The 24,118-nt window shown below is 37.5% G+C and overlaps 1 protein-coding gene across 1 annotated transcript in view; it reads left to right on the forward strand.

Annotated features, from left to right (window-relative positions):
• The window catches only part of PIK3C2G (phosphatidylinositol-4-phosphate 3-kinase, catalytic subunit type 2 gamma), a 212,740-nt gene that overhangs the window by 125,295 nt on the left and 63,327 nt on the right, over positions 1 to 24,118 (forward strand). Inside the window, exons 23-28 of the mRNA XM_009879655.1 lie at positions 2,699 to 2,879; positions 4,249 to 4,356; positions 6,666 to 6,758; positions 8,946 to 9,075; positions 11,208 to 11,344; positions 14,037 to 14,206. Coding sequence (XP_009877957.1) covers positions 2,699 to 2,879; positions 4,249 to 4,356; positions 6,666 to 6,758; positions 8,946 to 9,075; positions 11,208 to 11,344; positions 14,037 to 14,206 — 819 coding nt within the window. The remainder of the gene's footprint in view (positions 1 to 2,698; positions 2,880 to 4,248; positions 4,357 to 6,665; positions 6,759 to 8,945; positions 9,076 to 11,207; positions 11,345 to 14,036; positions 14,207 to 24,118) is intronic.

Consider the following 24,118-nt stretch of genomic DNA (forward strand, 5'->3'; position numbering starts at 1 on the left):
CTCTATACACCCTCTGTCCTCATGTACACCTTATGCATAAGCTATCTGAATCTGGCCCGTAATCCCTTCTTAGGTCAAAAAGAAATCTTTATGTTGTATGTGTATATAAGCTTATTTTCTGTGAACACTCAGCTGTAAGAATAATCAAAACCTGGATCTTCTAAGTTGATCTGCCTTAGGCAGGGAGTTGCTCTGTTTGAAAAAGGAAAATATTTTGGTTTTGCTATTTTGCTTCCTGTATGTGAAATCCTAAGCCTTTCATTTTAGGGAAATAAAAGTTGTTTTAATGTTCTGTGTGTCTGAGAGGATTAAAGGGACATCTCAAACATGAAAAGGTAGCCTTTCTGGATTCCCTGAATATGTACCGTTAAAAAGGGAGTAGGTGAATTAATATGATGTAGATGCACAGGAGCTGGTTCCAGTGGAAGCCTAAGTGCTAAGATTCTGCACCAACAGAACCTGGCCAGTTCAAAATAGATGTCACAATGATGTCATCTTTTCTTAGTTGCGCTTGTACTTCTCTTTCAGGGCAGAAGTGAACAAGTTCATTCTGCCTGTGCTCTAAGAGAAATGCAAGCTGTCTAGCTGGGCTCTGCTCCCACAGACTACAACTCCTGCCCGTGTGACAGTTTGGATTGTGCCAGTAATGCTTTTGTTTAAAAAATAATCACCAAGCCTGTTCCTGACTTGCTGTTGAAGTGGACAAAGTATGTTTTTGTTTTAAATCGCCTTGTTTGCATATAACTGAGCTGAAATGCCACTGCAGAGTGTGATTCAGTACCCTAAATGTAGGCTGGTTTACCCAGTATAGGGAGTCTGAGACATCTGCATGGGAGTGGCAGACATGAGATATTGCCTCTAGTGGGCCCGTGCCCTTCCAAGGCAGCAGCTGGAGGTCGAATTGGATTTCCTAGGATATCTAGAACAGCAGTAGGTATCTAGATTTAAGCAAGTGAACATCATGCTGTGGAATCTTGGACTTACTCCGCTTGAAATCTGGAAGAATTAGTTTATCCACCAACATACATGCATGTGTTCTCAGCCTTCTTCAGTTTGTGGAGGGTTCAGGATAAGAACACAGCTGCCTCTGTGTGCTGGGGTTTGCCTTCCACCAGGCACTGCAATGACAATTTGTATTTCCTTCTGATCTGAAAAGTAATTATTTGTTTTTACTAGTCTACAGAAAGAAATGTCATTTCAATCTCCTCTGCAGAGTACTGATGCTAAACTTCTCATATCTTTTCCCTTTCAAGTCTAGGCATTTCTGATAGAAACACCACACGTTCTTTTCAAATTTTCTGTACTTATAAACCCTTAGATGTTCAGAGGTTTTGTGTAACTGGAAAGGCTTTTCAGAAACCAGTAGGTGATACTATTCTGCATTGACTTATATAGGAAAAGATGACCTAGAAGGATCATTGCCTTATAAAAGATGACAAGAATCCCTCATCATCAAAAGATGCATGGGCTGCAGTAGCAATATTGCCTTATAGATGTTTTGAAGGAGTTGAACTGTCTACGGCAATTATGATTTTTTTTGCCTTTAAATATCAGTGCTTGATATATATCTTGTTCTTGTGTTTTGTGATGTAACATATTCATATGTGATGTGCCTTGAAAAATCAACATCTTCTCTAATTTCTGTCCTGTGAAAACTAACATTATTTGTTAGGTTTGAGTAACCTCATCAGGTAAGGGAAACTGCATTAAGATTCAGACATTTATAATGAATTTAAGGTTTGAGATGTTCTTAAAGATGAAGTTGTGGGGAGGAAAGTTCGGACAAAATCAAAGAGCAGCTCATCAATCCTTCAGGTGAAAGGAAATCCCAGGCAACAGGCAGGATGTTAGTAGCAATATAAAGCTGGTGATTCCATTTACATGTACAAAAATAAATCAAATGGGTCCAAAACCTCTGGCCCACATAAGGGAAAAATTTCCCAGTGATCAGTTAAAAAACTCTCTAAACGCCACAGCTTTCCTAGCCCAAATGAACGTGTAATTAGAGAAAACTGCATGGTAAACATGGAAAAAAAAAAAAAAAGAAAGTATGGGTTTGGTTTTATTTCTGACTTTTATGTTGGTAATAACTCCAGTTCCAAAGCTTTCACAAACCTCAGTAGAACTGAGAGCTGAGTTTTTGCTCTAGATGAACATTTACGGGTAAGGAAATGAATAAAGCAGCCTCATTCCACTCTTTTTAGCAGTGTAGCCAATTTCAGAAATGTCTCCTTAATTTAAAACAGTGAAAGTTTCTAGAACTGATGATACGTCTGTGACTAAAATGGTCTTTAAATGCATCTCCTAGCTGGAAGATGTGCTTGATCGTGTGAATGTACTGGCAGGAGAAAAAGAAGAATAGATTTAGGGATGTATATTTAAGACCGAACTTCAAAAAATACCACTACTTTCACTTTTTAAACTTTTCTTGCAGAAATAAGAAGCCATACAGGCACTGCGCTATGTATGACAATAAGAAATGGCAGGTTCCTATTGATTCAACACACTCGGAATCTCATTAGTTATCAAAAGGGACTTGAGTACTGCCAACAAATAAACAACATTTTTTTTCATTCTCTGCTGCCCAAAGTCACCAAATACAGATTAGTCTGGAGTGTATTTATTGTTCCTGCTAGAGGTGATATAAAATAAAAATCAGTTTTAGATACACAGATGTTTTTTCCCCTGCTTCCTTCAGGCTGTTGAAGAACGCACAGAATGAAGTTCATTTCAAAAACTGGTATCAGAAACTACTGGCTGCTCTCCAATTCTGTGCTGGAAAAACCCTGAACAATGAGTTTTCTAAGGAGGTGAAACTTATCAGAATTCTGGAAGACATTGCCACAAAAGTAAAAGCTGCCAGTGACCCAAAAAGAAAGGTTTGTTGAAAAATACACCCACCCCCCCACCCCCATCTAAATTCCTTCAGGTAATTTTATTTTTTTCTAAGGTGACATGCCTTTCCTATAATGCCCTTTATATAAGTAACCCCCAAATTTGACTAAAATTTGTAAAGTTTTGTGCTGCTCTGAAAACGAGTAAAACATGTATTTAATGGGCCAGCTCTTATCACTATTACTCTCAAGGTTGGCAGATCTTTTAAGCCATTTAAATTCCTTCATCAATGGTTTCCCAACTAGACTTAGAGGTGCTCAGAAACAATGGCAACAAAGCTGGTTAACATTTTACTGAAAGGAACACTCATATTCAGCACCCCTTCCCAATCTATTTGACTCCTGTAGAGCTGCAGTGTTTCTTGAAAACTTTGCTAAGAGTTGTCCTTGATGGGCTGAACATCCTCGTTTCTTAGCAAAGCCAACCAGAGTGAACTATACTTAATATCTTGAATATGTCATTTAGCAATTAATTCTGTAAGCGTATCTGCAGAGGTGCATTCCTGGCAGTAGGAGGCTTGCAGTCGTCTTCTCCAGCAGGGGCGGCTTTTAAATTGCGTAGGTATATTTCCAATTCAAAACTGTTAATTTTCCAAGACAGGTGTTGTTACTTACCTGATGTGAAAACTGTTTCTTGCTGAGATCTCAGCAAGACAGACCAGAAAGCCAAATAAAAATACACCTGCCGCTGCTGGTTGTTGTGAAAGCTATCATGAATTCTTTTTGCCTTGTTAAGGATTCAGAGATTTTCAAAGGATTTTTCAGAAAACTCTGTGTTGCTACTGAGAGCAGCAAAGAAAGCATGGAAGTAAAAAGACAAAAATATTTGCAGAGACAAAAATCCATGTAAAGGAAAAGAAATAGTAGTGATATATTATGCATTACTGATGCATAATTCAGATTTTAGAGATTAATCGCAGGGCTGCAGTTACTGTGATAGTGAGAAACTCCCAAACCTTGCAGTTAACTCACCTACAGTTAGGTGAGGGGGATCACAGTGTTGAGGCAACAGGCAACGAATTGTAAGGTTGTCCAGCAAGGCAAAAAAGACACGCGATGCAGCAGAGCAGATGCAAGGCTAATCAGCCCCTAATGAAGGGTGTTGAATCTGAACCTACATGACAGTATGAACTGTTAGTGCATCTAGGCAGTAAAAGCATGAATGTGGAATAAAATCATGGTTCTTATTTTTAATAACTGCTCCTCCGTGTGACCTCATTAGCTGTTATAAGGTTACATAGATGCTACTAGCTCCAGAAATTGTACCGCTTGTTTAAAATATAGAAAGACGGTAAACGGCTTAAAAGGTGGTGTTATGTTCTTTCGTGTTACCATAATGATTCACATGTTGCAGGAGGTGTTAAAGGTGGAGCTCCACAGACTTCAGCAGTTCTTCCAGGAGGTAAAGGTTTGTCGGCTTCCCCTGAATCCTGCACTTGTTGTCCAAGGCATAGAGGCAGATGTAAGTCTAGTTCATGTAATGGATTGCATTTGGTGGGGTTTTTTTTGGTTTTTTTTTTTATTTTAGTATAAAGTGGGAGAGGGAGTGAATGGCTGCATTGACTGGGAAATAATCTTACTGGTGTTAAGCAGGAGTCATCTGGTAAACTAATGTCCAGCCTAATCCCCTTGAAACTGGGGGCCTTTGTTGGAGGCAGAGGGGAAAGGGTCTGGTGGGGTGGGGTGGGTGTTGCATGCGTGTCTCGCCTTGCACAGCAGCGGCAGCAGAGATTTTGAACTCTGAGCAGCCTGCTGCCAGCTCAGATCAATCCCTGCCATGGCGTTGAGATTGGCAAGAGCACCTGGGTCCCCTGAAGCTACAACCAGGTTGCCGTGCTGCCCAGGTAGTTCTTGGTGGCAGTTTTTACTAATCCAAGACTCTCCCCTGTCACAGATGGGAGCAGCTAAAGGTCTCGAGCTAGCTCTCTTTTTGCTGAGGTGACACTAGGCACATGACTGAGAATTGCTAAAATACTAAATATTCACAGTAACTTACCTGTGTCTATGACCCCTATTAAAAATGACTTAAAAATAAGGAAACAACAATGTTCCACAGTATTACTTGACTTTACTTGGACCACATGACTAAGACTCAGTTATTTGTTGATTAGAAATGTTTTCATAAACAATATTATGCCAGGAATAAGTTGTTCCAGCTCTGGAGAAGAAAAAAGTATCCAGCACCAAGAGAAAACAAACCTGAAGAGCCATATGTATTACCAGTTATAGCTGCCTAATTACAGCAATTTGTGCTCTATTTTTGTTCTCTGGCTCATTATCCACAGTGGACCTGATTCTAAGAGGTGCTGATCCCTTCAATTGCCTTTGACCTGTCATTCTCCAAGTAATTGCTATTCAGCCTTGATCTCGCTGAGAACAGAGGTCTTCCAGCACCCCGCAGGTTTGGGCCAATTGTGTATGATATAAGTCAGAAGAATTTGAAGCCTGCTGCTTCTCACTGCTCTCAGGCTTTTTGGAAATAATGACTAATGGGAAGGTATCTCACCATACAGTCATGCTATTTATACTGCACCAGCTTGGCTGGACATGTACAAAATGTTTAAATCTGAAGAGAGATTTTTTTCATTTCTCTTACATCATTATAGGCCATTATCTTGCTATAAATATGTGCAGCTTCTTGATTGAACTGTATGTCAGTATAATCATGCAAATTAGCATTTTTAAGTGCTTATAATTACCTAAATTTAATTCACTTTGGTATCATCTATTGATTTTACCAGTAGCAAGGAGTGCTCCCAGCTCTATCAGTAATGCGTTATTCCACAGTAACCTTTCAAGCACTTACTGAGATATTTCAATTGGCAAAATTCCATAGGGGGGGTCAAGATTTCATCATCAGTAAAAGCTATTGCACATTGCAGAGGTATGATGTGGCTAAGACAATATTTGCATGCTTGTACCGTGCTTTGAGATGTTTAGATGAAAAGCAAGAGGCAGCTGTGTCTAGTAGCACTTTTGTTCAGATTAGTCGCCGTTGCACTCTACCCAGTAAGGCCAGCGGTAGCTCCTGTGGGACGCTCATTATTTCTAGACACAAGGCCATTAATTTACCATTGTCTTTGGTTGGTTTTTTTTTTTTCAGTGGGTTTTTCCCCCCCCTTTTTTAATGATGATGATAATACCACCCTAACTCACACAGGATTTGCAGTGCTTGGCTCATTAATGCATTTTGAAGCTCTTTCAGGTCTTCAGGTGGAAGGAGCTGTAGGGCATGAGAAGTCAGAGTTTATGTTTAATTAAGATAAATTCTACATAAAACAGATTGTGATTTTCAGAATTTCCTGTCTTCTCAGACAGAGTGAGGTCACCAAAAGAAATTAGCAGGTTCTTTGCTTCCATGGAGGTTGTATGATTGGGCAATTTATTTATTTATTTATTTATTAGAAAAAAATAGGACTAAAGCCTTTCCAACGCTTTACAGATTCTCATTAGATCAGTATTATGTACTTCGTCCACTCAGTCTCAGCCAAAGTTTATCATTAATAGACCTGGGTATGAAAATGAAAAACAGTACAGAAAATATTATCTGTTCATATGATATGATTATTGAGTGAAACAAATTGTCTGGGAAAAATAATTTTTCATTTTCCTCACCCAATTTAACAGTCAATAATATAAAGAAATATTTATTTTTGTTATCAGTGCTACTAAGCAGTATTTAAAGATGTTACCTTTTCCAGCAGTATTGCATTAGCCTGATGTTTTGTATACGTGACACTGTTGTTCTTCTCTTATCTTTTTTCCCTGAAGTCATGTTCCTATTTTACGTCCAATGCTTTTCCATTAAAAATCTCCTTCATCAATGCATATGCTCCAAGTGGAAACATCAATGTTATTTTTAAGGTATGTTCTTCCTCTAATCCTTAGTTCCTTTTATATGAAAAACATTGATTTGAAATTCACCTAATTTATATTTTAAAGCTTCAGCCTGAGAATGTTTGATATAGCTCTGCTGTTCATTTTTCCCAATTGTTTTTGACACTAGAACTTTTAATGGAATATGCTGAGGCAGTGCACTGAAGTATCAACTTTGATCGTTAGAGAATCAAATGAATTCTTGCAATTTTCTTTTTTTTTAGTGGAGACAAACAGGCTAAAATATGAAGTTTATATTCTAAACCTAGTTTATTTACCACACTGAAAGCAGAGGGCAAGTCTCAGACAAGAGATAGTTCGGAATGACTGAATCCAGTAGCCTTGTCCATAGGTCTCTAACAAAAAAAAAATAAAATACTGTAGTGTTAGAGACAGCAATTGCTACATAGAACTAATTCTGCCCCTACCAGCCAGTGTGGAAAATGGGCTGAGGAGGAGGGAGGTGGAGAGGACAGCAGACGAGCTCTCTCTCATTGGACTTACTTGGAAGAACTGACTCTGAAGATAAATTCTGGTTTATTTTCCAGTTGTCACCTTCAAAGCTTCAGAGTTCAGGACAGTGCTGTGTCTGTCCACAAAAGACAATACGTGCAATCTAAAATTACTTCTCTTTCAAAACAGCAAAGTCTTCCATAACAGTGAGTACTGTTTTTAAAGAAGAACACTGAAGTTCATAGAATGGCTGATGGATACAAAATGGTCAGTGTTGCCAGACATTATTCCTAGATTTCTTGCAGTATCATGCTCCAAACCAGAAGCCTAACAATTAAAAAAAAAAAAGATTTCTAGGCCATCTTGAATTTGAATTAAACTGACCTTTAGAGTAGCTGTGATTCTCAGGAGCAGAAGTACGCTTTCCAGGCGTGTTAGGGAGAGGCTAACAATGTTAAGTTTTTCTGACTATTTAGAAAGCTGGTTCTTATGCTATTTCTTCTGCAAATCTGTGTTCAATAGACAGGTTCCTGCTTGCTTGAGCAGCTTGAGAAAATGCCTGCTCATGGGGCATTTAAACATTTGTGCTGGTTCTACCTATACAGTATTTTCCTTGCCCAATAATGTTCAACAAGCAACTAACTGTCCAGTTGCTGTAAAAGTATTATAGCTGACATCACCTTCTCCTGTAAGCAAACCATTGTGTTAATGTGTCTTTTACTTGTGCGTTAGTCCCATTGTTTATTCAGAATGGGTAATGCGTACATAAAATAATAAGCACTGAAGCACTGATATTGTACTAAATTGTCTATTTACTGTATACGTGATGGAAGGAAAGTAGATAAGTGGCGAGAATAAGATTTTTCTCAGGTTTAGGTACTAAAAAGAATTAATTGGAGTTAAGATTACCTTTAAATGGAAAAAAAAAAAAGATATTTTTTTTTAACCATAATTTGTCTCCTCAAGTACTCATTTCGTGGCAGTAAAAGTCTGAAGATTGCAATGCTTATAAAAAAAGAATGTAATAAAAGAATAAAGCACTTAAAAATACTAGCAAGTCACATGTATTTTAGATGGGGTGGGCAGGGGCAACAAAAAAAAAAAGCTGGACTTTTTTTTTCCACTGGCCATTTACTCAGCTATGGTTGAAGATAATCTCTTCATTACCTCTTGTGGCTACAATTAAAGCCCCATTTCACTAAGACTGTTGTTTGACCGACTCCATGGGGAGAGCAGTCAACACTGCATCACTGTTTGAGACTGAATATGAATCGTGTCATGGATAAAATATAAATTCATGATAAAATTCCCTTTCCGCCTGCTGCAAATGCCAAGTTGTGAAGCTTAACATTAGAAAAATGCTGTCATTTGTGAAAAGGGATCTAGCATTAGGTAGACTTTAAAATGTCGCTAAATTAGGATCCTACCTCCGGATTAAATTTTCAGACTCAAATAATTACATAGGAATAATAAGCAGAAACGCTGCAGTTAATTGGGGAGCTTTTGTTACCATCTCTGTGGCTGCCAAAACTGTTTCTGCCTATGTGTACCATTTACTCTGTCCTGTTCCGACACAGAAAGATAAGTAGCAACTTTGTAGAACAACAAGAGGGATTTACTGTAAAATGGACAGTTTTGCTAAGGGAAAAAGTCCAAATGAAATAGGAACTTATTTCTGTCTGATACTGAAGGAGAAACCTGGATTTCTTGTGCAATTTTCAGCTAGGCGATGACCTACGTCAAGATATGCTGGTTCTGCAAATTATTCGAGTGATGGACAGCATTTGGCTCCAGGAGGGACTGGATATGCAAATGATTATTTATAGGTGTTTATCTACAGGAAAAGGCCAAGGTCAGTTTTACACTATGAAAATTACCGGTATTACTTTATCCATATCTCATGTAAACAGCAGTATACAAAAATCATCCCTTTAACTTTTACTTTCATGGGTGTTTTATTTATCTTCCCCCTTAAAGGAAAAAGCGCTCAGAATTTCTGTTACTCAGGTCCTAAATTTGTCTACTGTAAACTTGCCTGCTCCTGAATGTTCATTTTATTTATTCATTCTGCCTCTCTAGAAGAAGGACAACCAAACTCACTGAATTTTGTAGCAACTTAGAATAGAATTTTCCAAAAGCCGCAACACCATTGGCTTGCACCAGATTCTTAAAAGTAACTTCACACATCAAAAAGAGAGCTTTGGAGAAAATTGGCTGTAGCTACTAAAGTTTTAATCCAGTGTTACCTTGCATAGAGGCTTAAATGAAACTAGATGCGTGTGGCTACAGAAAGTACCTGTAGACAAGCGGTGACAGCTTCGCAGTGCTGATTTTGAAAAATTACTCTTGCAATTTATGCTGCTGAGGGCAGGCCTGACTCATCTGAAAGCTTTATTTCTCTCTTTTATGGTTGTTATAGCAGAGCTGTAGCAGGATACCAATTGCTTGCTAAAGAAATTTACTGACAGCAATAAGCTTACTATTTTTACGGACTCTCCAAAGCTTTTACTGAAAAGAATCGTTGCACAAATAGAAGACTGATGTATCCAGATTACCTGCTGTACAAAAACTACCAAAAAAAAAAAACCCAACCCAGCCCCAAAATTCATTGCTTTCGAAGCCACAAAGAGAAAATGAGAGAGGATGAATGATCTGAAGGAGCTAGGAGATGACTTCACGCACATGGAGGGTGGTTAAGGTGACCTGAAAAAGACTCCTCCCTTCTTTGTAGAGATGGGAGTCAAAGCTTAAAGCTTCTGCTTCAAAGGCAAATAATACAAGAATACTGTTTCTGAACATAATATAGTTTCTCTTATATGCTAACACTTAATTTGTTTTTTTTGCCAAGAAAGATACAGAGATCATCTGCAAATAATGTTCTCTGCCTGACAGTCTCTTCCTTTCAGCGCTGCAGTAGCAGAAAACCTCTCAGTGTGTGACAGATTTCCCACACAACGTCTTTCCTTATGAGCTACAGAAGTGTTAATATGATTGATTTACAGTTAATGATGATGTATAATTAAGGATAGGTCACTGAGTGACATTCCTGTGGTCATATGGGACGTGTGCTTGAGTAAACTTGCCTACCCAAGTCTTCCAAGTCCTAGGCTAACAACTTGCTCCATGGTCTACCTTTTCCACACAAGAGAGACAGGAGATGATAATTTCATAATCATGGAAACATGGAAATGACTTTTCACACATATGTGAAAAGCAGATAAAGCACTGGTAGGATGCCACTTTTCAGGCATGGTGATGTAGAGGAGCCTGTCACAAATGGAAGTTGTTATAGGAAGTTCTTCTTGTAATGCAGAGTTGTGGGATGACATGGCAGGGGACCACACACAGGGACAGGGACAGAAGGCTGGCAAGCCAGGTCTCGGTTCCAAAAAAAAAAGAATTAAGTGTATGCAGTAGAGACAGAGGATTGAAGTGAAGCATTGCAAAATGCTTGGCTTCTCTCTGCACTTCAAAGTGCCAGTTTATGTCATCTTGGATCAGAGTGATTTCTGCTCTATCTGGTATCCTTTCTCCAGCTGTGATCAGCATCACAGGCTGCAGAAAATTTTGTGTAGCATTCTTGACAATAAACACATATGAAATAACTTTCTATTTCATAGTAAATATCTGATCCTATTTTTTATAGATATTGGTAGTTTGTGTACATATTCTACCCACTTTGAATCTTGTTAAATTGTTGGCCTTGTTGGTACCTTGAGGCAGTTATGTCCACAATATTGTTATTGGTGTTATTCCTCTTTCCCAATACTGCCACATTTTAGTAAGTGACCTTTGGGGTTTGTTTCCTAAGAGAAAGAGAAAAAAATCCTGATCTGTATTTTCTATTGCATTCATGATTTTATAAACTTTTAAGCATGTATTTTTTTCTGCATGGAATGATCCAAAAATATGCAATATGCATTGATGGTCTTCATATCTTTTTAAAGCTGAATGTTTTTCATGTGAACTCTTCTGTCTGATTAGGATTGGTACAGATGGTGCCAGATGCTACCACACTAGCGAAGATCCACAGGGAGTCGGGTCTGATAGGACCATTGAAAGAAAACACAATTAAAAAATGGTTCCGTCATCACCATCCTCTGGAATCAAGTTACCAAGAGGTAACATCGTAAGAAGTTTATTATACATTTCATGTTTTACCATGGGGAAAAAAGAAACCAAATGGCAGTAAGCAGCAAAAACAAATGACTCAGACTCAAGACAAACAAGTCACAGGCATAGAAGCCAGGGAATTGATTTAAATGCCACTCTCTTTCTAAGTAGATATAGCTTGGATGAGGTGCATTGTAATACATTTTCTATAAAAATGCATCACAGAGACGTTTTGAAATACAGTAGTAAAATGAAGAGCTGAAGTAGAAATTAACTATTGACCTCAAAAGCATTTATTAAAATGCTCTAAATACTTTATTTTATATAAACTATGAAAAGTCTTGGTGGATTTCCTGTATTTGGAAATGACCATGTCAATACCCATAGTTTTGGAAAGCTGTTTTATCAAAACCACCTAGTCGTATGATACATAAGATCATGCTTTTCATATCCCATTGCGGGAATCTATGTAATGCATCTGATTTTTATGAAAGTAGGCATCATGCGTGAGCCAAAAAATGGGAAATTTTATTTATAGAAGCAGAGGCTTCCCTTTGAAAGGAACTCTTTCTATTCATTCTTTGTTGGCTGAGCACATTTTAAGGCCTATGAAAAATCTTTTAATGTTTGCGGTGCTGCGACAATTTTTAAAACCCCATTCTGTGCTCACAGTAGATTAGTAGCTAAATTTTAAATTTAAAGGGGAGCCTTGAGTGTTTGCCACTTTGAAAATTATGTACTTTTGTAAAAGTTTATTAGTAGATGTATAGCATAAATATATTTCATAAACTTTAGTAATTTTGTAATTACTCCTAGGTATTTGTTTATCTACTTTTTCAGTAAGAGCACTTGAATTCCTAATTATCATCTTGATTCAATTAAACAGGAACAATCTGTATAGATTTTTTTTTTTATAAGTCTATGTGTTTACAGTGTTATGGTAGAAGTGCAGCTGACATTTCAATTGAAAAGTGAGATGCTATTAGCTATTGATTGAAAACCTGATTTCGTACTGGTGCTGCAGTTTGTAAAAACTGCCACTAATGTGGAATATTCTGAAACCAATTTCTACCCATTTTCTTTCAATTTTTTAAGTATATAAAATGCAGTTGGATCTGACTGCATAGGGCATACATAAAATTACTACTGTGCATTCACCTTGGACAGGCTGGTGAATGAACCTTTCTCTTTTACTCCTTAATGATTTTTTACTCATACTATACTGTATCTAAGGTGCTCAAAAAACTAATGCAGAGTAAGCTTTAATATCCTCATTTTACAGTTGGGTGAACAAAATCACAGAAAGCTTAGGTGTATTATCCAAGGTCATCAAAGTGAGTAAGTAGTACAGTTAGACATGAAATTCAGCCAACTCTTGTGCTGTGGCCCAAGTCGTCCACAGTGCTGTCATCTGTGTCGGCCATTGCAGGCAACACCCTGTATCTACAGGGAAATCCTGAATGCCTAAATAATGGCTTACCTTGACTAATGTAGGTTTTGTTCAAAACCGTAACAATCGCAAATTAGGATTGTTTGGGTTTCTATATAAATTAATTATATTGTGATTTAGACTCATGGGAGATTAAGACTTCTGAATGAGAACTGCATTTTCAGTTCTTAAACTGTAGTAGGTAAGATTAAAAAAAGACAAAAGCGACTCCTTATGCTTTGGGGTAGAAGATAGATCATCATTTGAATCAGGAATAACTCTCCTCTGAGAGAGGACACTTAATATGTGTGTTGTGAAAGAGGTTGGGTAGATTCTTCTACTAGGTGAAGTCACAGTTGTTAAACACTTCCGCTGAAGTTAGCAGAAAACTTGGCATCCACCTATGAGTGCCTGGTGAGCAGATCATTAGCTTGTACATTTTCCTACATCTGCTGTGGGCACATTTTTGGCAAAGAGCAATGCCACAATGTAATATTGTAAAGAGATTCATGAGACATATCTGAATGAGCCAGTCTACTTACAGAAAGCAGACAAACTGTGAAAGTACACACCTCCACCACGTAAAAGAGCATCAGAGGGGTAGGTTATATTAAACACAACCGCTAGTCTGGTTTTTGGTTTAATCGCTCTCTTGGGTCTCTCTGTACAACACTAGGTTTGATCACGTAGTCTGTTCAGATTCACAGATGCTATGAGCAGGAAGCAATTTAGCCTTCCTTTGTTTCAGTTCATTTCTGTAAAATGGGGTTTAATTCTTTGGGCTGGAGTATTGTGAGACTTGATTAATTACGATTTGAGAAAGGCAATTGAGTTCTGGAGAAAAAGGATCTGTATAGGTATAGAACAGTACAATGGATGTAAAGTAACTTTCTTTATAAAGCAAATTGTTAAATTTGTGGATATCCAACTGATTCCCAAACAATTGTTTTTACAATATACGTGCAGGCTATTGAACAGCAAATGTCAGCTTCCTGACAAGAAGGTTAGGTACGTTTCACCTTAGAAATTTTCCATAGAATTCCAAGTATCCATAAAACACAAGGTGAAAATAGCATGCATAAAATTGTTGTTGTGTTGTAACTCTGAAATTTGTGTGTTACTTGTTTGAGTACCAACAAAAACAACTGTCTATTAAAATTTTAGCAACATCCATAGCATTTGTATAACTACAATTTTTTGTTTTCTTGTTAGCATCACAAACAAATACGTCTCTGTATATGTCCAGTAAGTGCTTTTGTTTTACTAACTAGGCAATAAGGAATTTCTTTTATTCCTGCGCTGGCTGGTGTGTTGTTACCTTCATTCTGGGAGTCTGTGATCGACACAGTGACAACATAATGCTGACAAATGCTGGACACATGTTCCATATAGATTTTGGAAGATTTTTAGGTCATGCACAGACATTTGGAAGCATAAGAAGGTTAGTATCTATAGTAACACAAATATTAAACTTTAAAGCAGCGTTCTGAAATTTCACAGTCTTATCAACACCCATGTGAAAACTAGAAATGAGATCATGCTTTTTTCCTTTCTGAATTTTCCAAAGCAAGGTGTTTTCATCGTTAAAAAACCTGTAAAAAAAATAGAAATGACTGGGAAAGGAATTAAAATGAGATGTTGGAGATCCCCTTTCAGTCTAAAAAAAAAAAAATATCTAAATCCTTGTTCGTCAGAGATTTGAATGATGCACTTCAGTAGTGACTAGAACAGTAAACTGGCCCATGCCAAAAGAATTCTGATGTCCATTGTTTTTTTCTAACAGAGGAGCATTCCTATAGCAGATCCAAAACCATAAATGTATCTAATTGACCACTTTCTTCTCATATTCAGAGAAGAAACCAAAGTTTTCCAAATAGGCATGGAGAATAATTACGTTATGCCTCTGTGGCTAAAATTGCAAATATTTGCATTATGTTTTGAAGTTTTACGTCTAACCACATTGAGCTCAGGGATTATTTTGCAAATGTCTGATTTTACCTAAACAAGACTGATTTTTCTGTGTTTGTATCTGCCTGTAGTGTAACTATCCCATGATAAAGATAAATAAAATAGTGTGATCATGCATTCTAGTTCCTAATGTGAACGTATGACAAAGGAATGAATTGGAATGGAATAATAATAGATAGGATAATGGCACTATGTGCAAAACACAAAGACGCTGTTATAGCAGAGTAGAGAATGGATAAATGATCCCTAATATTGTCAAGGTGAGGTGTGTGTGGGGTGGTGTGTCTTTCCTACATGTTTCCTAATAATTTCCAGAACTAGTCACAGAATTAAGTTTGAGCTAATTGTTCCTTTCCCTTTTTTTCTTTTTTCTTTTTTTTTTTTTTTTTAAGATGGCCTTTGACTATTCTAGACTACCTCAATGTGTTAGACAGAAATAACAGCGTGGGAGTATTGACATAAGGGAAGCTGATGGGGTAATAAGTACTTCTAAGCCAGGCAGTCAAAAGATTTAGTTGCAGTGCTCAGAATTATCGTCAATCATTCAAGATATGCTCCCTTAATCCTACTTATTTGCTGTGGAAAGAATAAAGCAGACCAGAGTAATAAAAATAGATACTTATGCACACTCTGAGTCAAGTGCTGCATCCCTCACTCCAGCAAACCTCCTTTTGGAGCCTAACAGGAATTTCCTTAAGCAGTAGTTTTACACGAGCAAAGAATTACCTAGTTTGAATGACAGGATGAAGCAAATATAGGGGGAGCAACAACAACTAAATTTAAATAGAAAAATAGATGTTAATTTTTCTGTTTTACAACTCAGTCATACTACACCTTCTCATAAAGTCTAAGAAAATTACTTGAAATATAGTCACCTCCATAAACAGCAGCCATTTTTTACTGTTTCTTCATGCAGTGTACTGCTTTCAAACTATAAAATAATACATTTTAGGACCTCCATTCATGGAGTGCCCTCATGCTTCTTTAGTAAAACTAAGACTCACACTTAACAGTAGGTTGTGAACATTACGGGACAATGGTTGTCTTACTCATAGCTACACACAACTAAGTAGATGTAATATTGATGACAGTAGTTCGTATGAGCTTCACACACCTTCATGAAATGTAACATATTATTTGTAATGCAGGAACACAGGGATATCACATTTCTACATCCCATAAATTTCAGGGGCTCTCAAAATTTGAAACCCTCAGTGCCATTTGTATCTACTCATTCCCACAAGGCAAGTCCTGAAACAGGCTTAACCTCTGGATTCTGTAACAGCTCTTTATATTAGATTTCTATTTGAGTTCTTATTGGATTTTTATTTGAGTTCTTTGCACCCCCAGTAATGTCATACTCCTGGAATAATATTGATAAAACAGCAGCACAACGCTTTCAAATCTTTAGAATTATTAGTGCTGACTGTTAGGGCTTTGTGCAATAGATGCTATACACATACTTGTGAAGTTCTATAGGTGGCTTTAAAGAATGAAAAGTATCTGATACATATCCCTATACATGCAACTGATCTTTACACACATCACACAAACTTTGTTTTTTTAAAGAGAATTGATGCAAATGAATGAGAGCTTATAGAAAAGAAGTCCCTGTCTAAACTGTTTAAAATAGTAATTCCTTTCAGAATGTAGACAGATAACTTGCTTGCCACAGCTGTCCATTTTCTGTTCTTGGGAAGTGCTTTTTGTCATTATTCCTCACAAAGTTTCATGAGGATAGGTCCCCTCCAGTAGTCTGCATATGGAGCATTTCTTCTGATGTAAATAAAGTGAAAGGCATACATGGCTGCTTTGAGAATCGCACGCTGTCATGCATGGGCTGCAGTTCTTTCTATCAAATCCAATATGAGTTTTCAGAGAACCCTTTGAAGCTGATACGATTCATGCAGTCACGCTCGCTTTTGCATTCATGATTGTATAACACTCCAACAAGGGATTAGTTAACTTTTCTAATTCCTGCTCTCATCTTTAAATGATGTCCAATAAATCTGCTCAGTTTTGAGTCCAAGGCACAAATCAGTAGCTCAGCTCTTACTGATTTCAGGGGGAAGAAGAACCAGCAACTTTCTGTCTTTTCTAGTCACATGTACCTTCACAGTGCATCAAATATGTTAAATAGTACTAATAACCTGTCTTTACTTGAGTCTAGGAACTGTTTCAGAAGTGTTGGAGGGAGACATGTGATGTATCTAACCAATAGCATAACAACAGAGCTTGGCAGAAGAATTATTCCCAAAGTCCCACAGAGAACTTTCCTACTGAACCATGAGATATTTTTTTTTTTTTAAAATCATACTGGATGACACATTTTGTTAGTGGTAATAAAATACTCCTTTCATTCTCTAGTCCAGCTGCCACATTTGACCCTACGTTCCCCCAAAGCAGTGAATTCTGCAGATGCACTTCAAACTGTATGAAGAAATGTTTCTCATTTAATTTCATATAACCATCTTATTCTTTATCTACTGAGCATTCTGTGGCAATCATCTTAGACCCACTCTGACTGAAATAGGTGTAATATTATCCAGGTAATCATACAGGACTAGGTCAGTCATCAAGTGGTACGGAAGAAGGTGTCTGGCTTATGGTTGTACCTGCCATGCTTTCTTTGCTTTTGTTTTCTTCTTTTCAGTTCTGACCAGATCCTTTTGAACATTTCTTCTTTGGTGAATTAAGCAATAAGAGATTTATTTAAATCCTGTGCTGACTGAACTAATCCGAACTTCAGCAGTCTCATCCTCTCCACTACCAGTCACTTCCAGCGCTGTTGTCTATATTTTTTGCAGTTAATGATGTGCAGTCTGAAACCTGATGGCAAGTTATGAAGTAGTCCAGCTCATGGCACACTGTGTATTCACCTTCGGATAAGCTAGGTGTCCATTCTTTTTTTTAAAATACCCAGTCATCCTAATTATTTACAACACTCACTGGTCTTTCTTTTCCCCGATCTGAATCACAGAGACCCTCTTGTCTCCTTGCCAAACTAATCCCGCGTCTTGGCATGGTTTTCCCAGAAGTTAAATCAGCTAAGCTGGTTTTCTTCTACAAAGTTAATTACTAGAGGCAGCCTAACTATTCCATTGGGAAATTCCATTTTTTTTTAAGGAAGTTTCAAAAATATGGGAAAATTATGTTTCCCACACTTTCTTCATATGTCAGTGTCTTCCTATACTGAAAAGCACTTAAGAAAGTCTGAGCATGTAGAAAAATAGAAGGGCCTCTTTTTATTTTAGAAGTAACACATTTCATTCTTAGTGTTAATAACCTAAAATGAGTGGAACTGCCTCACTGGAAGTGTTTATTTGAAAAAAAAATGCATTCTTTTCACATATTTCTTTCTAAAGCAGAATGGTTGGCAAACAGTCAGGGAAAAATAAGTTGTATCTACATCCTTTGACTACATTGTATTGACACGTGTTCCATCTTTTTCTTAAAAATAAGGAAGAGGGAAAATAGTAATTTGAGAATTTCCCATTTTACTTTTTTCTTTTTGCCTTTTCAAAATTCTATTTATGGTACTCGTCAAAGGGAGAGTCTAAAACTTGAAAGTAAAAGCTTCAAACATAATCACTTTTCATTTTCTAAATTTGTGCATGAAAATTGTTGGACTAACCTGTATTACGTGATGAAAGAGTTCATTAGGATTTTTCAGTATACTGATTTGTTAATTTATTTTATGCAGTTTAAATTTATTTTTCTGACATGATCAGCCTGGAGTTATTAGTTTATGTGAACTGGTAACTCCTAATTCTTTGCCACCATTCACTATCAGCACTTCCTGTATGCCACCCTCCAAAAACCTCTGACTGAAATCCTGGAAAGATTTAATTTCATGGCTTAAAGCACCTTCATAGCCCCCATGATCTTAATAAGATTATACATATGTTTGAAGATAGTTATACACATAAGTCTTTGCATAAAGACTGAAGGGTGAAATATGCACAAAGACCTAAAGGTGAAACGTCACCTCCAAGGTGACAAGGCCTAAAGGGGCTTGAATTTACGAGGCAAGAAGTCCGTCACTTCTAAAAATCAGATGTTTCTAATCATCCCAAATTAAACACCAAAAGTACAAGTCAAGAGAGAACATATGAGCAGCACAAGTTGCAGCTGTGCGTTTCAGCTATGCTTCTGTTATCGTTGTCTGCCTTGAGGAGTGGGTGTTTATTGTTGCTGTTTTGATGCTTTCTCTAATTATCGAGCCTCAATAGTAGTTTCCCCTTTACCATTGGTTAGATTCATTTTCAGTAACAGCTTCTTGTGGAGGGCATTCAACTAAAGCTTTTCGAAATCAGAGTAAATTATGTCCACTGTCCACTTTGAATCCTTAATTTTTTTGGTTCTCCTTTTCAAAGTACCCAGACAGTTAAGGGAGGCACTGTTTTTCCCATACAGTGTTTGTACGGATTTGACTCTATTCAGTGTTGTTCAGCCAAGTGCATTGTTGTTCTGCTGAATTGAGTTCCCTGGAACCCAGTTCTCATCTGCCACAACTCTCAGTATCCTTCTTGGCTTTTCATTCTAGTCAAGCATGGCATAAACTGCTTTCCTGTCTTCAGGAACAGCCGCTTTCTTGCAGGAGTTATCATGTACTCTTGTTAACAATTATCTGGGCTAGAGAAACTAACCGATGCCTTCAGGGTCACCAATGGAATTCCCTCCGCTTTGGGACATCTACTGCACTAGTTAAGTGACTCCCTATTAACTTCCTGCTTCAGAGATTTCTTCCTGCCCTCTCCCCTTCCCTCCTTCTCTTACTGTTAGTCACCCCATTATTTTTTGTGGAATGTGACTCTAAACTCAGGAATTTTAACAATAAAACAGAAATAAAAGGGGAAAATACATCACGTTCACCGCCCATTTTGATTGAATGATTTTATTTGTTATCCTTTTCAAAGTATAACTCTTTACAGAGACATGTATTTTCTCTTTCCTGCTCCCATCAGAAACATTTTGTTCTATCATCTCTTTCTCCAAAAGCTTTCTATATCTACCTTTTTATGTTCAGGGGAGCTGTTCTCACGCAGTCAAGTGTACGTTTATATTCAGAGGGAGCTGCTCTCACACACAGTCAAGTATACATCAAGCACTTTTAAATTAATCTCTGTTGCTTGGTCTTGGTATCTTTTTCTGCTTGTTCTGCACGCTATGCCTTTGTCCTTCATCCTTAACTGGAAAACATACTGATATACTTAATTCATGTATGCTTTCATCCCCTGCCCTAAGGAATTTCTGTGCAATTCAACGTCTTCATCACAGGTTTATTTCTCTATTTTGCCTGGTGGTTTACAAAACTCCTGCAGCAATCTACTACTGAGTTTTCCAAATAGCCATCTCATACTGAAAAGACCTGTTAGCTGAATATTCAGTAGGTATGGGATATAAGCCCATTGGTTGTATTTATTTTAAGGCAACTTTTAGGCCTGAGTTTTAAAATCTTTTTTTCAGTACTGAGGGTGAGTCAGAACACAAAAAGCAGTTGTCCAACAATCTCTATTAACAAGAGGAATTGCTCCAATCTCCTTGTGAATTAACTCTCAAGTTTGTCAATAGGGTTAGTAATAAACTCCTAATAAACCTGGAAAATTTGATAGTCTTAGAAAATGGTATAAGGCATCAGAAATGCTGTACTGAGCGCTTTCAAATATAGGTATTGAACGTGAAGTATATAAAGGACTTAAATCTACCTTAACATTGTTAGGTGGTCTGGTTGCTGGTGACTCTTGAGTGCAGGCTGCTTTATGTGTGTCTCTCTGAATATGGGATCCTAACTCAGCTCAGAAGGTGCCTGAGCTGGACACAGTAGTGCTTTTTAACCAGTCAATATAAGATGCAAGTGCTTGCAACAGGACAGCGTTTGAAACTATTGAAGACATGTATGTTCTTAAAACAGAGGACATCTTTTTTCAGGAAGGATCATTTTTGGATTCTTCCAAAATATACAGCCAGCTGACTGTACAAATTCTGTGATGTAAGTGAATAAATTCTGTGGTCAGACTGCAGAATGACTGGTGATCGCAGCAGAGACTGGGGCGATGTACCTGTAGTGAAAACCATCAAGAGATGCCTCAAACTAGTTTCTGCTTTCCCATCACGAGTCTATTGCCAATTTTCTTCTTAGAACGTAAGGTTCCAGATGAGTCCCTGTAGCAATACATACTGCAAATACTAGGGCTACACTATGAACTGTAACGATGTCTAACAGTTGTAAACACTTGTGTTAGCTATACCGTCACTTAGCATAGTAACCCTATGGGACAAGGTGTAGTCAAATCTGCATAATTTACAAACTCACTAACTTCAATTGGCCCACAATGAAAAGGGTTTTAGTTAAGTCACATTCCTTTGCACTTTGCACAGGCAAGGGGGCACAAATAAATAGTTACTGTGGCTCAGTTTACATTGGGAAACTAGATGTTAACAGAATGATGAATCAGAGCCCTTAGCTTAGGAGAGGATTATAGTTTGTTTTCTACCATATCCGTTAAGCATGATTAAATCTCGATGTAACCAATTCAATTACTGACAGAAGCAGATAAATCTTTCCGAATAGGCCAGTCCAATGTGTGAAATATTTCTTTTGCTACTGATCAAAATAGCAGGTATGTCCAACACAGTGATTTTACTGGCTAAAGCTAACATTAAGGCTCTGATAGTGAAAAATACAGATAATAGCAAAGTTGATATGTACATAAGAAGAACTAACTTAATGAATAAATAAGACTATAATGGTTTAAGAACTGTCCACAGTTACCTAAGGAATTCAGGACATTCTTTCTAGTTTGATGTTTCTGCCTCTAAAGATAGAAGTTAATGTAAAAATAATATGGGTAAAACTGTAATCGGAAATGAGATTTAAAATTTGTAGTTAGAAAACTTTTTATGCAGTAGATATCTCAAACAGCAGCAGAAATGGCAGAAAATAGAGTAAAAAAACATGTTATCTGGTATAGACTTGACTTCTGGTCATTTGGTTGAAGAATGTAGGTCAAAAAACTAAATGTCCAGGCCAGATAGTTTACCTGAGCCAAGGATGCTCAGGGCATTCGGGACTATTTCTGTGTAAGTGTTAAGTGGATAAGATCAACACTAAATTTAGACCAGTTTACCCAAGGCTATGTCCAGTTGAATCTTGAAAACCTCCCAGGATAACCTCTCCAGGCAACCGGTTTCAATATTTAATTATCCTCATAGTGAAGGAGTTTTTCCTTATGGTGAGAAACTCATCTGTTTCAGTTTCCTCTCTTGTTCTTAGCTGGATCCATCTGTTTCATAACCTCTTATAGATACTGGAAGATTGCTGTTTGGTCTCCTGAAGGCAGGCCTTCTCGTCTCCTGGATTAACAAGCCCACCTTCCTCAGCCTCTCCTTATAGGCAAGTACTCTAGCCCTCAAACATGTTGGTGACCCTTTGCTGAAATTACTCCAGTTTTACATCCAGGGCTCATATTTGGCCCACCATTGGCTCATGCTGAGCTTGCTGCCCACCACCTGGGGGTCCTTGTCAGTGAAGAGTGAGGCAAAGGAGGCAATGAGTTACCTTAGCCTTTTCTGTGCTCCCATGTCACTAAATCACCAACCAGCAGCAGGTGCACATTTTCTTTTTTCATCCCTTTACTAATGTTGTATCAGCAGAAACTTCTTGTTGCGCTTCATGTCCAACACCAGTTTTAACTCTAGTTGAGTTTTGGCTTACCTAACACCGTTTCTGCGTGCCCAGGCAGAATTTCTATATTTCTGCTTTGTAGCCAGTCCTTACTTCCACTTCCTATATATGTCCTTTTTTCCTTGAAGCTTAATCACGAGTTCCCTGTTTGGGCAAGCAACTCTCCATCTGTCTGTTACTGGAAATAAAAGCTATTAAAAATACAATTGAGAGTAAATCCCTCAGGATAAATAAATTCTGTTTTTTTTAGAAAGCTGTTTCAAATTTGGTAATTCACTTCTATTCCTTTTTATAGCATTGTAATTACTATTTGGCACTTGAAATTTAAACTGTCGTTTTATTTGGACGTGGATGGATATACGTCAGGTCTGGATGATTTGAGGAATAAAGTCTCAGCAAGAGGCTGTTTACACTTTCAGGAGCAGGCATGTATCTATGGAACTGTTAGCAAGATTTCTTCACTAAAAGAGACAGAAAACAGAAAAGTTTTTTAAACAAATCTGAGCATAGACTTGCAATACAAGCCAGTGAAAATGCAAGTCGTAGCAACTGTCATTGAAGTCAAAGGGAAAACTGCTGTTAAGTCCAGCAAGTGAAGTATTTCTATTTTATACAAAGCTCAGAACTACCACTATGTTATGAGGTCACTTAAAATACATTTACATCATTTAGCTTCTGTGCTTGCTGAAGAGACTGTCATCTTCTGTAACAGTGATCAGAAGAATAATAATCTCTGTAGAGTTCTGCTGGAGCATTCACCTTTCTTGAGTGGTTATTTTTTTCCAGGAGAGGATCATTTTGTGAAATAGAGAAGAAAGAATAGATACCATATAACTTGGTGTAAGTTAATGTAGCCTTAGTAGAGTTTGTGTAACTTTCACAAATATCATCATAAGTTAAGAAGGCACTGCCTAGATAAAATTGTTACAGTGCAGAACTGCTTTAACAACCGTTCGTGGAAAGTACTTACCTGTGTTTCAGTATCAAGGTGGAAGGATACACCATATGGCATACCATAAGATTTGTGATGGGACTGACATCCTTCAGTATTTTCATTAGTAACCAGTATGATGGGATAGAGAATATGTTTGTTCATTTTTTAGTAGGGGCCTATTGTAAGAGTTTTTGACTGTGGTGAGAGTTGGGATTAGCAGTGATAGGTAGTTTTTCAGAGAAGGATGTGAGAGTTATACTACAGACAAGTTGAATATGAGTTGATGATAGAATATTGAATTGGAAAGCATGAAATGTGAAGTAAAGCTTTTGCTTCACGTGACACTGGTTAAACTTCAGCTGGAATATTGTCAACGTTTTACTTTTAGAAAGTTGTGGTTAAGGAGTCGAGAAATTACAAGGAGTCCAGAGAAAAGCAATTAAAATTATCAGACATCTGGAAAACAAGACTTACGAGAAAAGCTTGAAACAGTTGTCTACAGAAGATTGAGGAAAGACATAACAGTCAGCAAATACATTAGGGGCTGCTGTAAAGAAGACAGCATCTTCATGTTCCCTTAGGAAAGAACCAGAAATAATAGGAAGAAAGCACAGCAAGGTTAGATTAGGCATTAAGGAAAAAAACCTCACTGAGGAGAAATACGGAAACAGAAATTTGATAGGTTGAAGAAGAACTCTGTCGCTAAAATCTTTGAGAATAGGCTAAATAATCATCTCAGAAGCATGTTTATGGTCAATCTTGTC

This window comes from Charadrius vociferus, unplaced genomic scaffold (genome assembly GCF_000708025.1).
Source record: "Charadrius vociferus isolate BGI_N301 unplaced genomic scaffold, ASM70802v2 scaffold90, whole genome shotgun sequence".
Classification (NCBI taxonomy): domain Eukaryota; kingdom Metazoa; phylum Chordata; class Aves; order Charadriiformes; family Charadriidae; genus Charadrius; species Charadrius vociferus.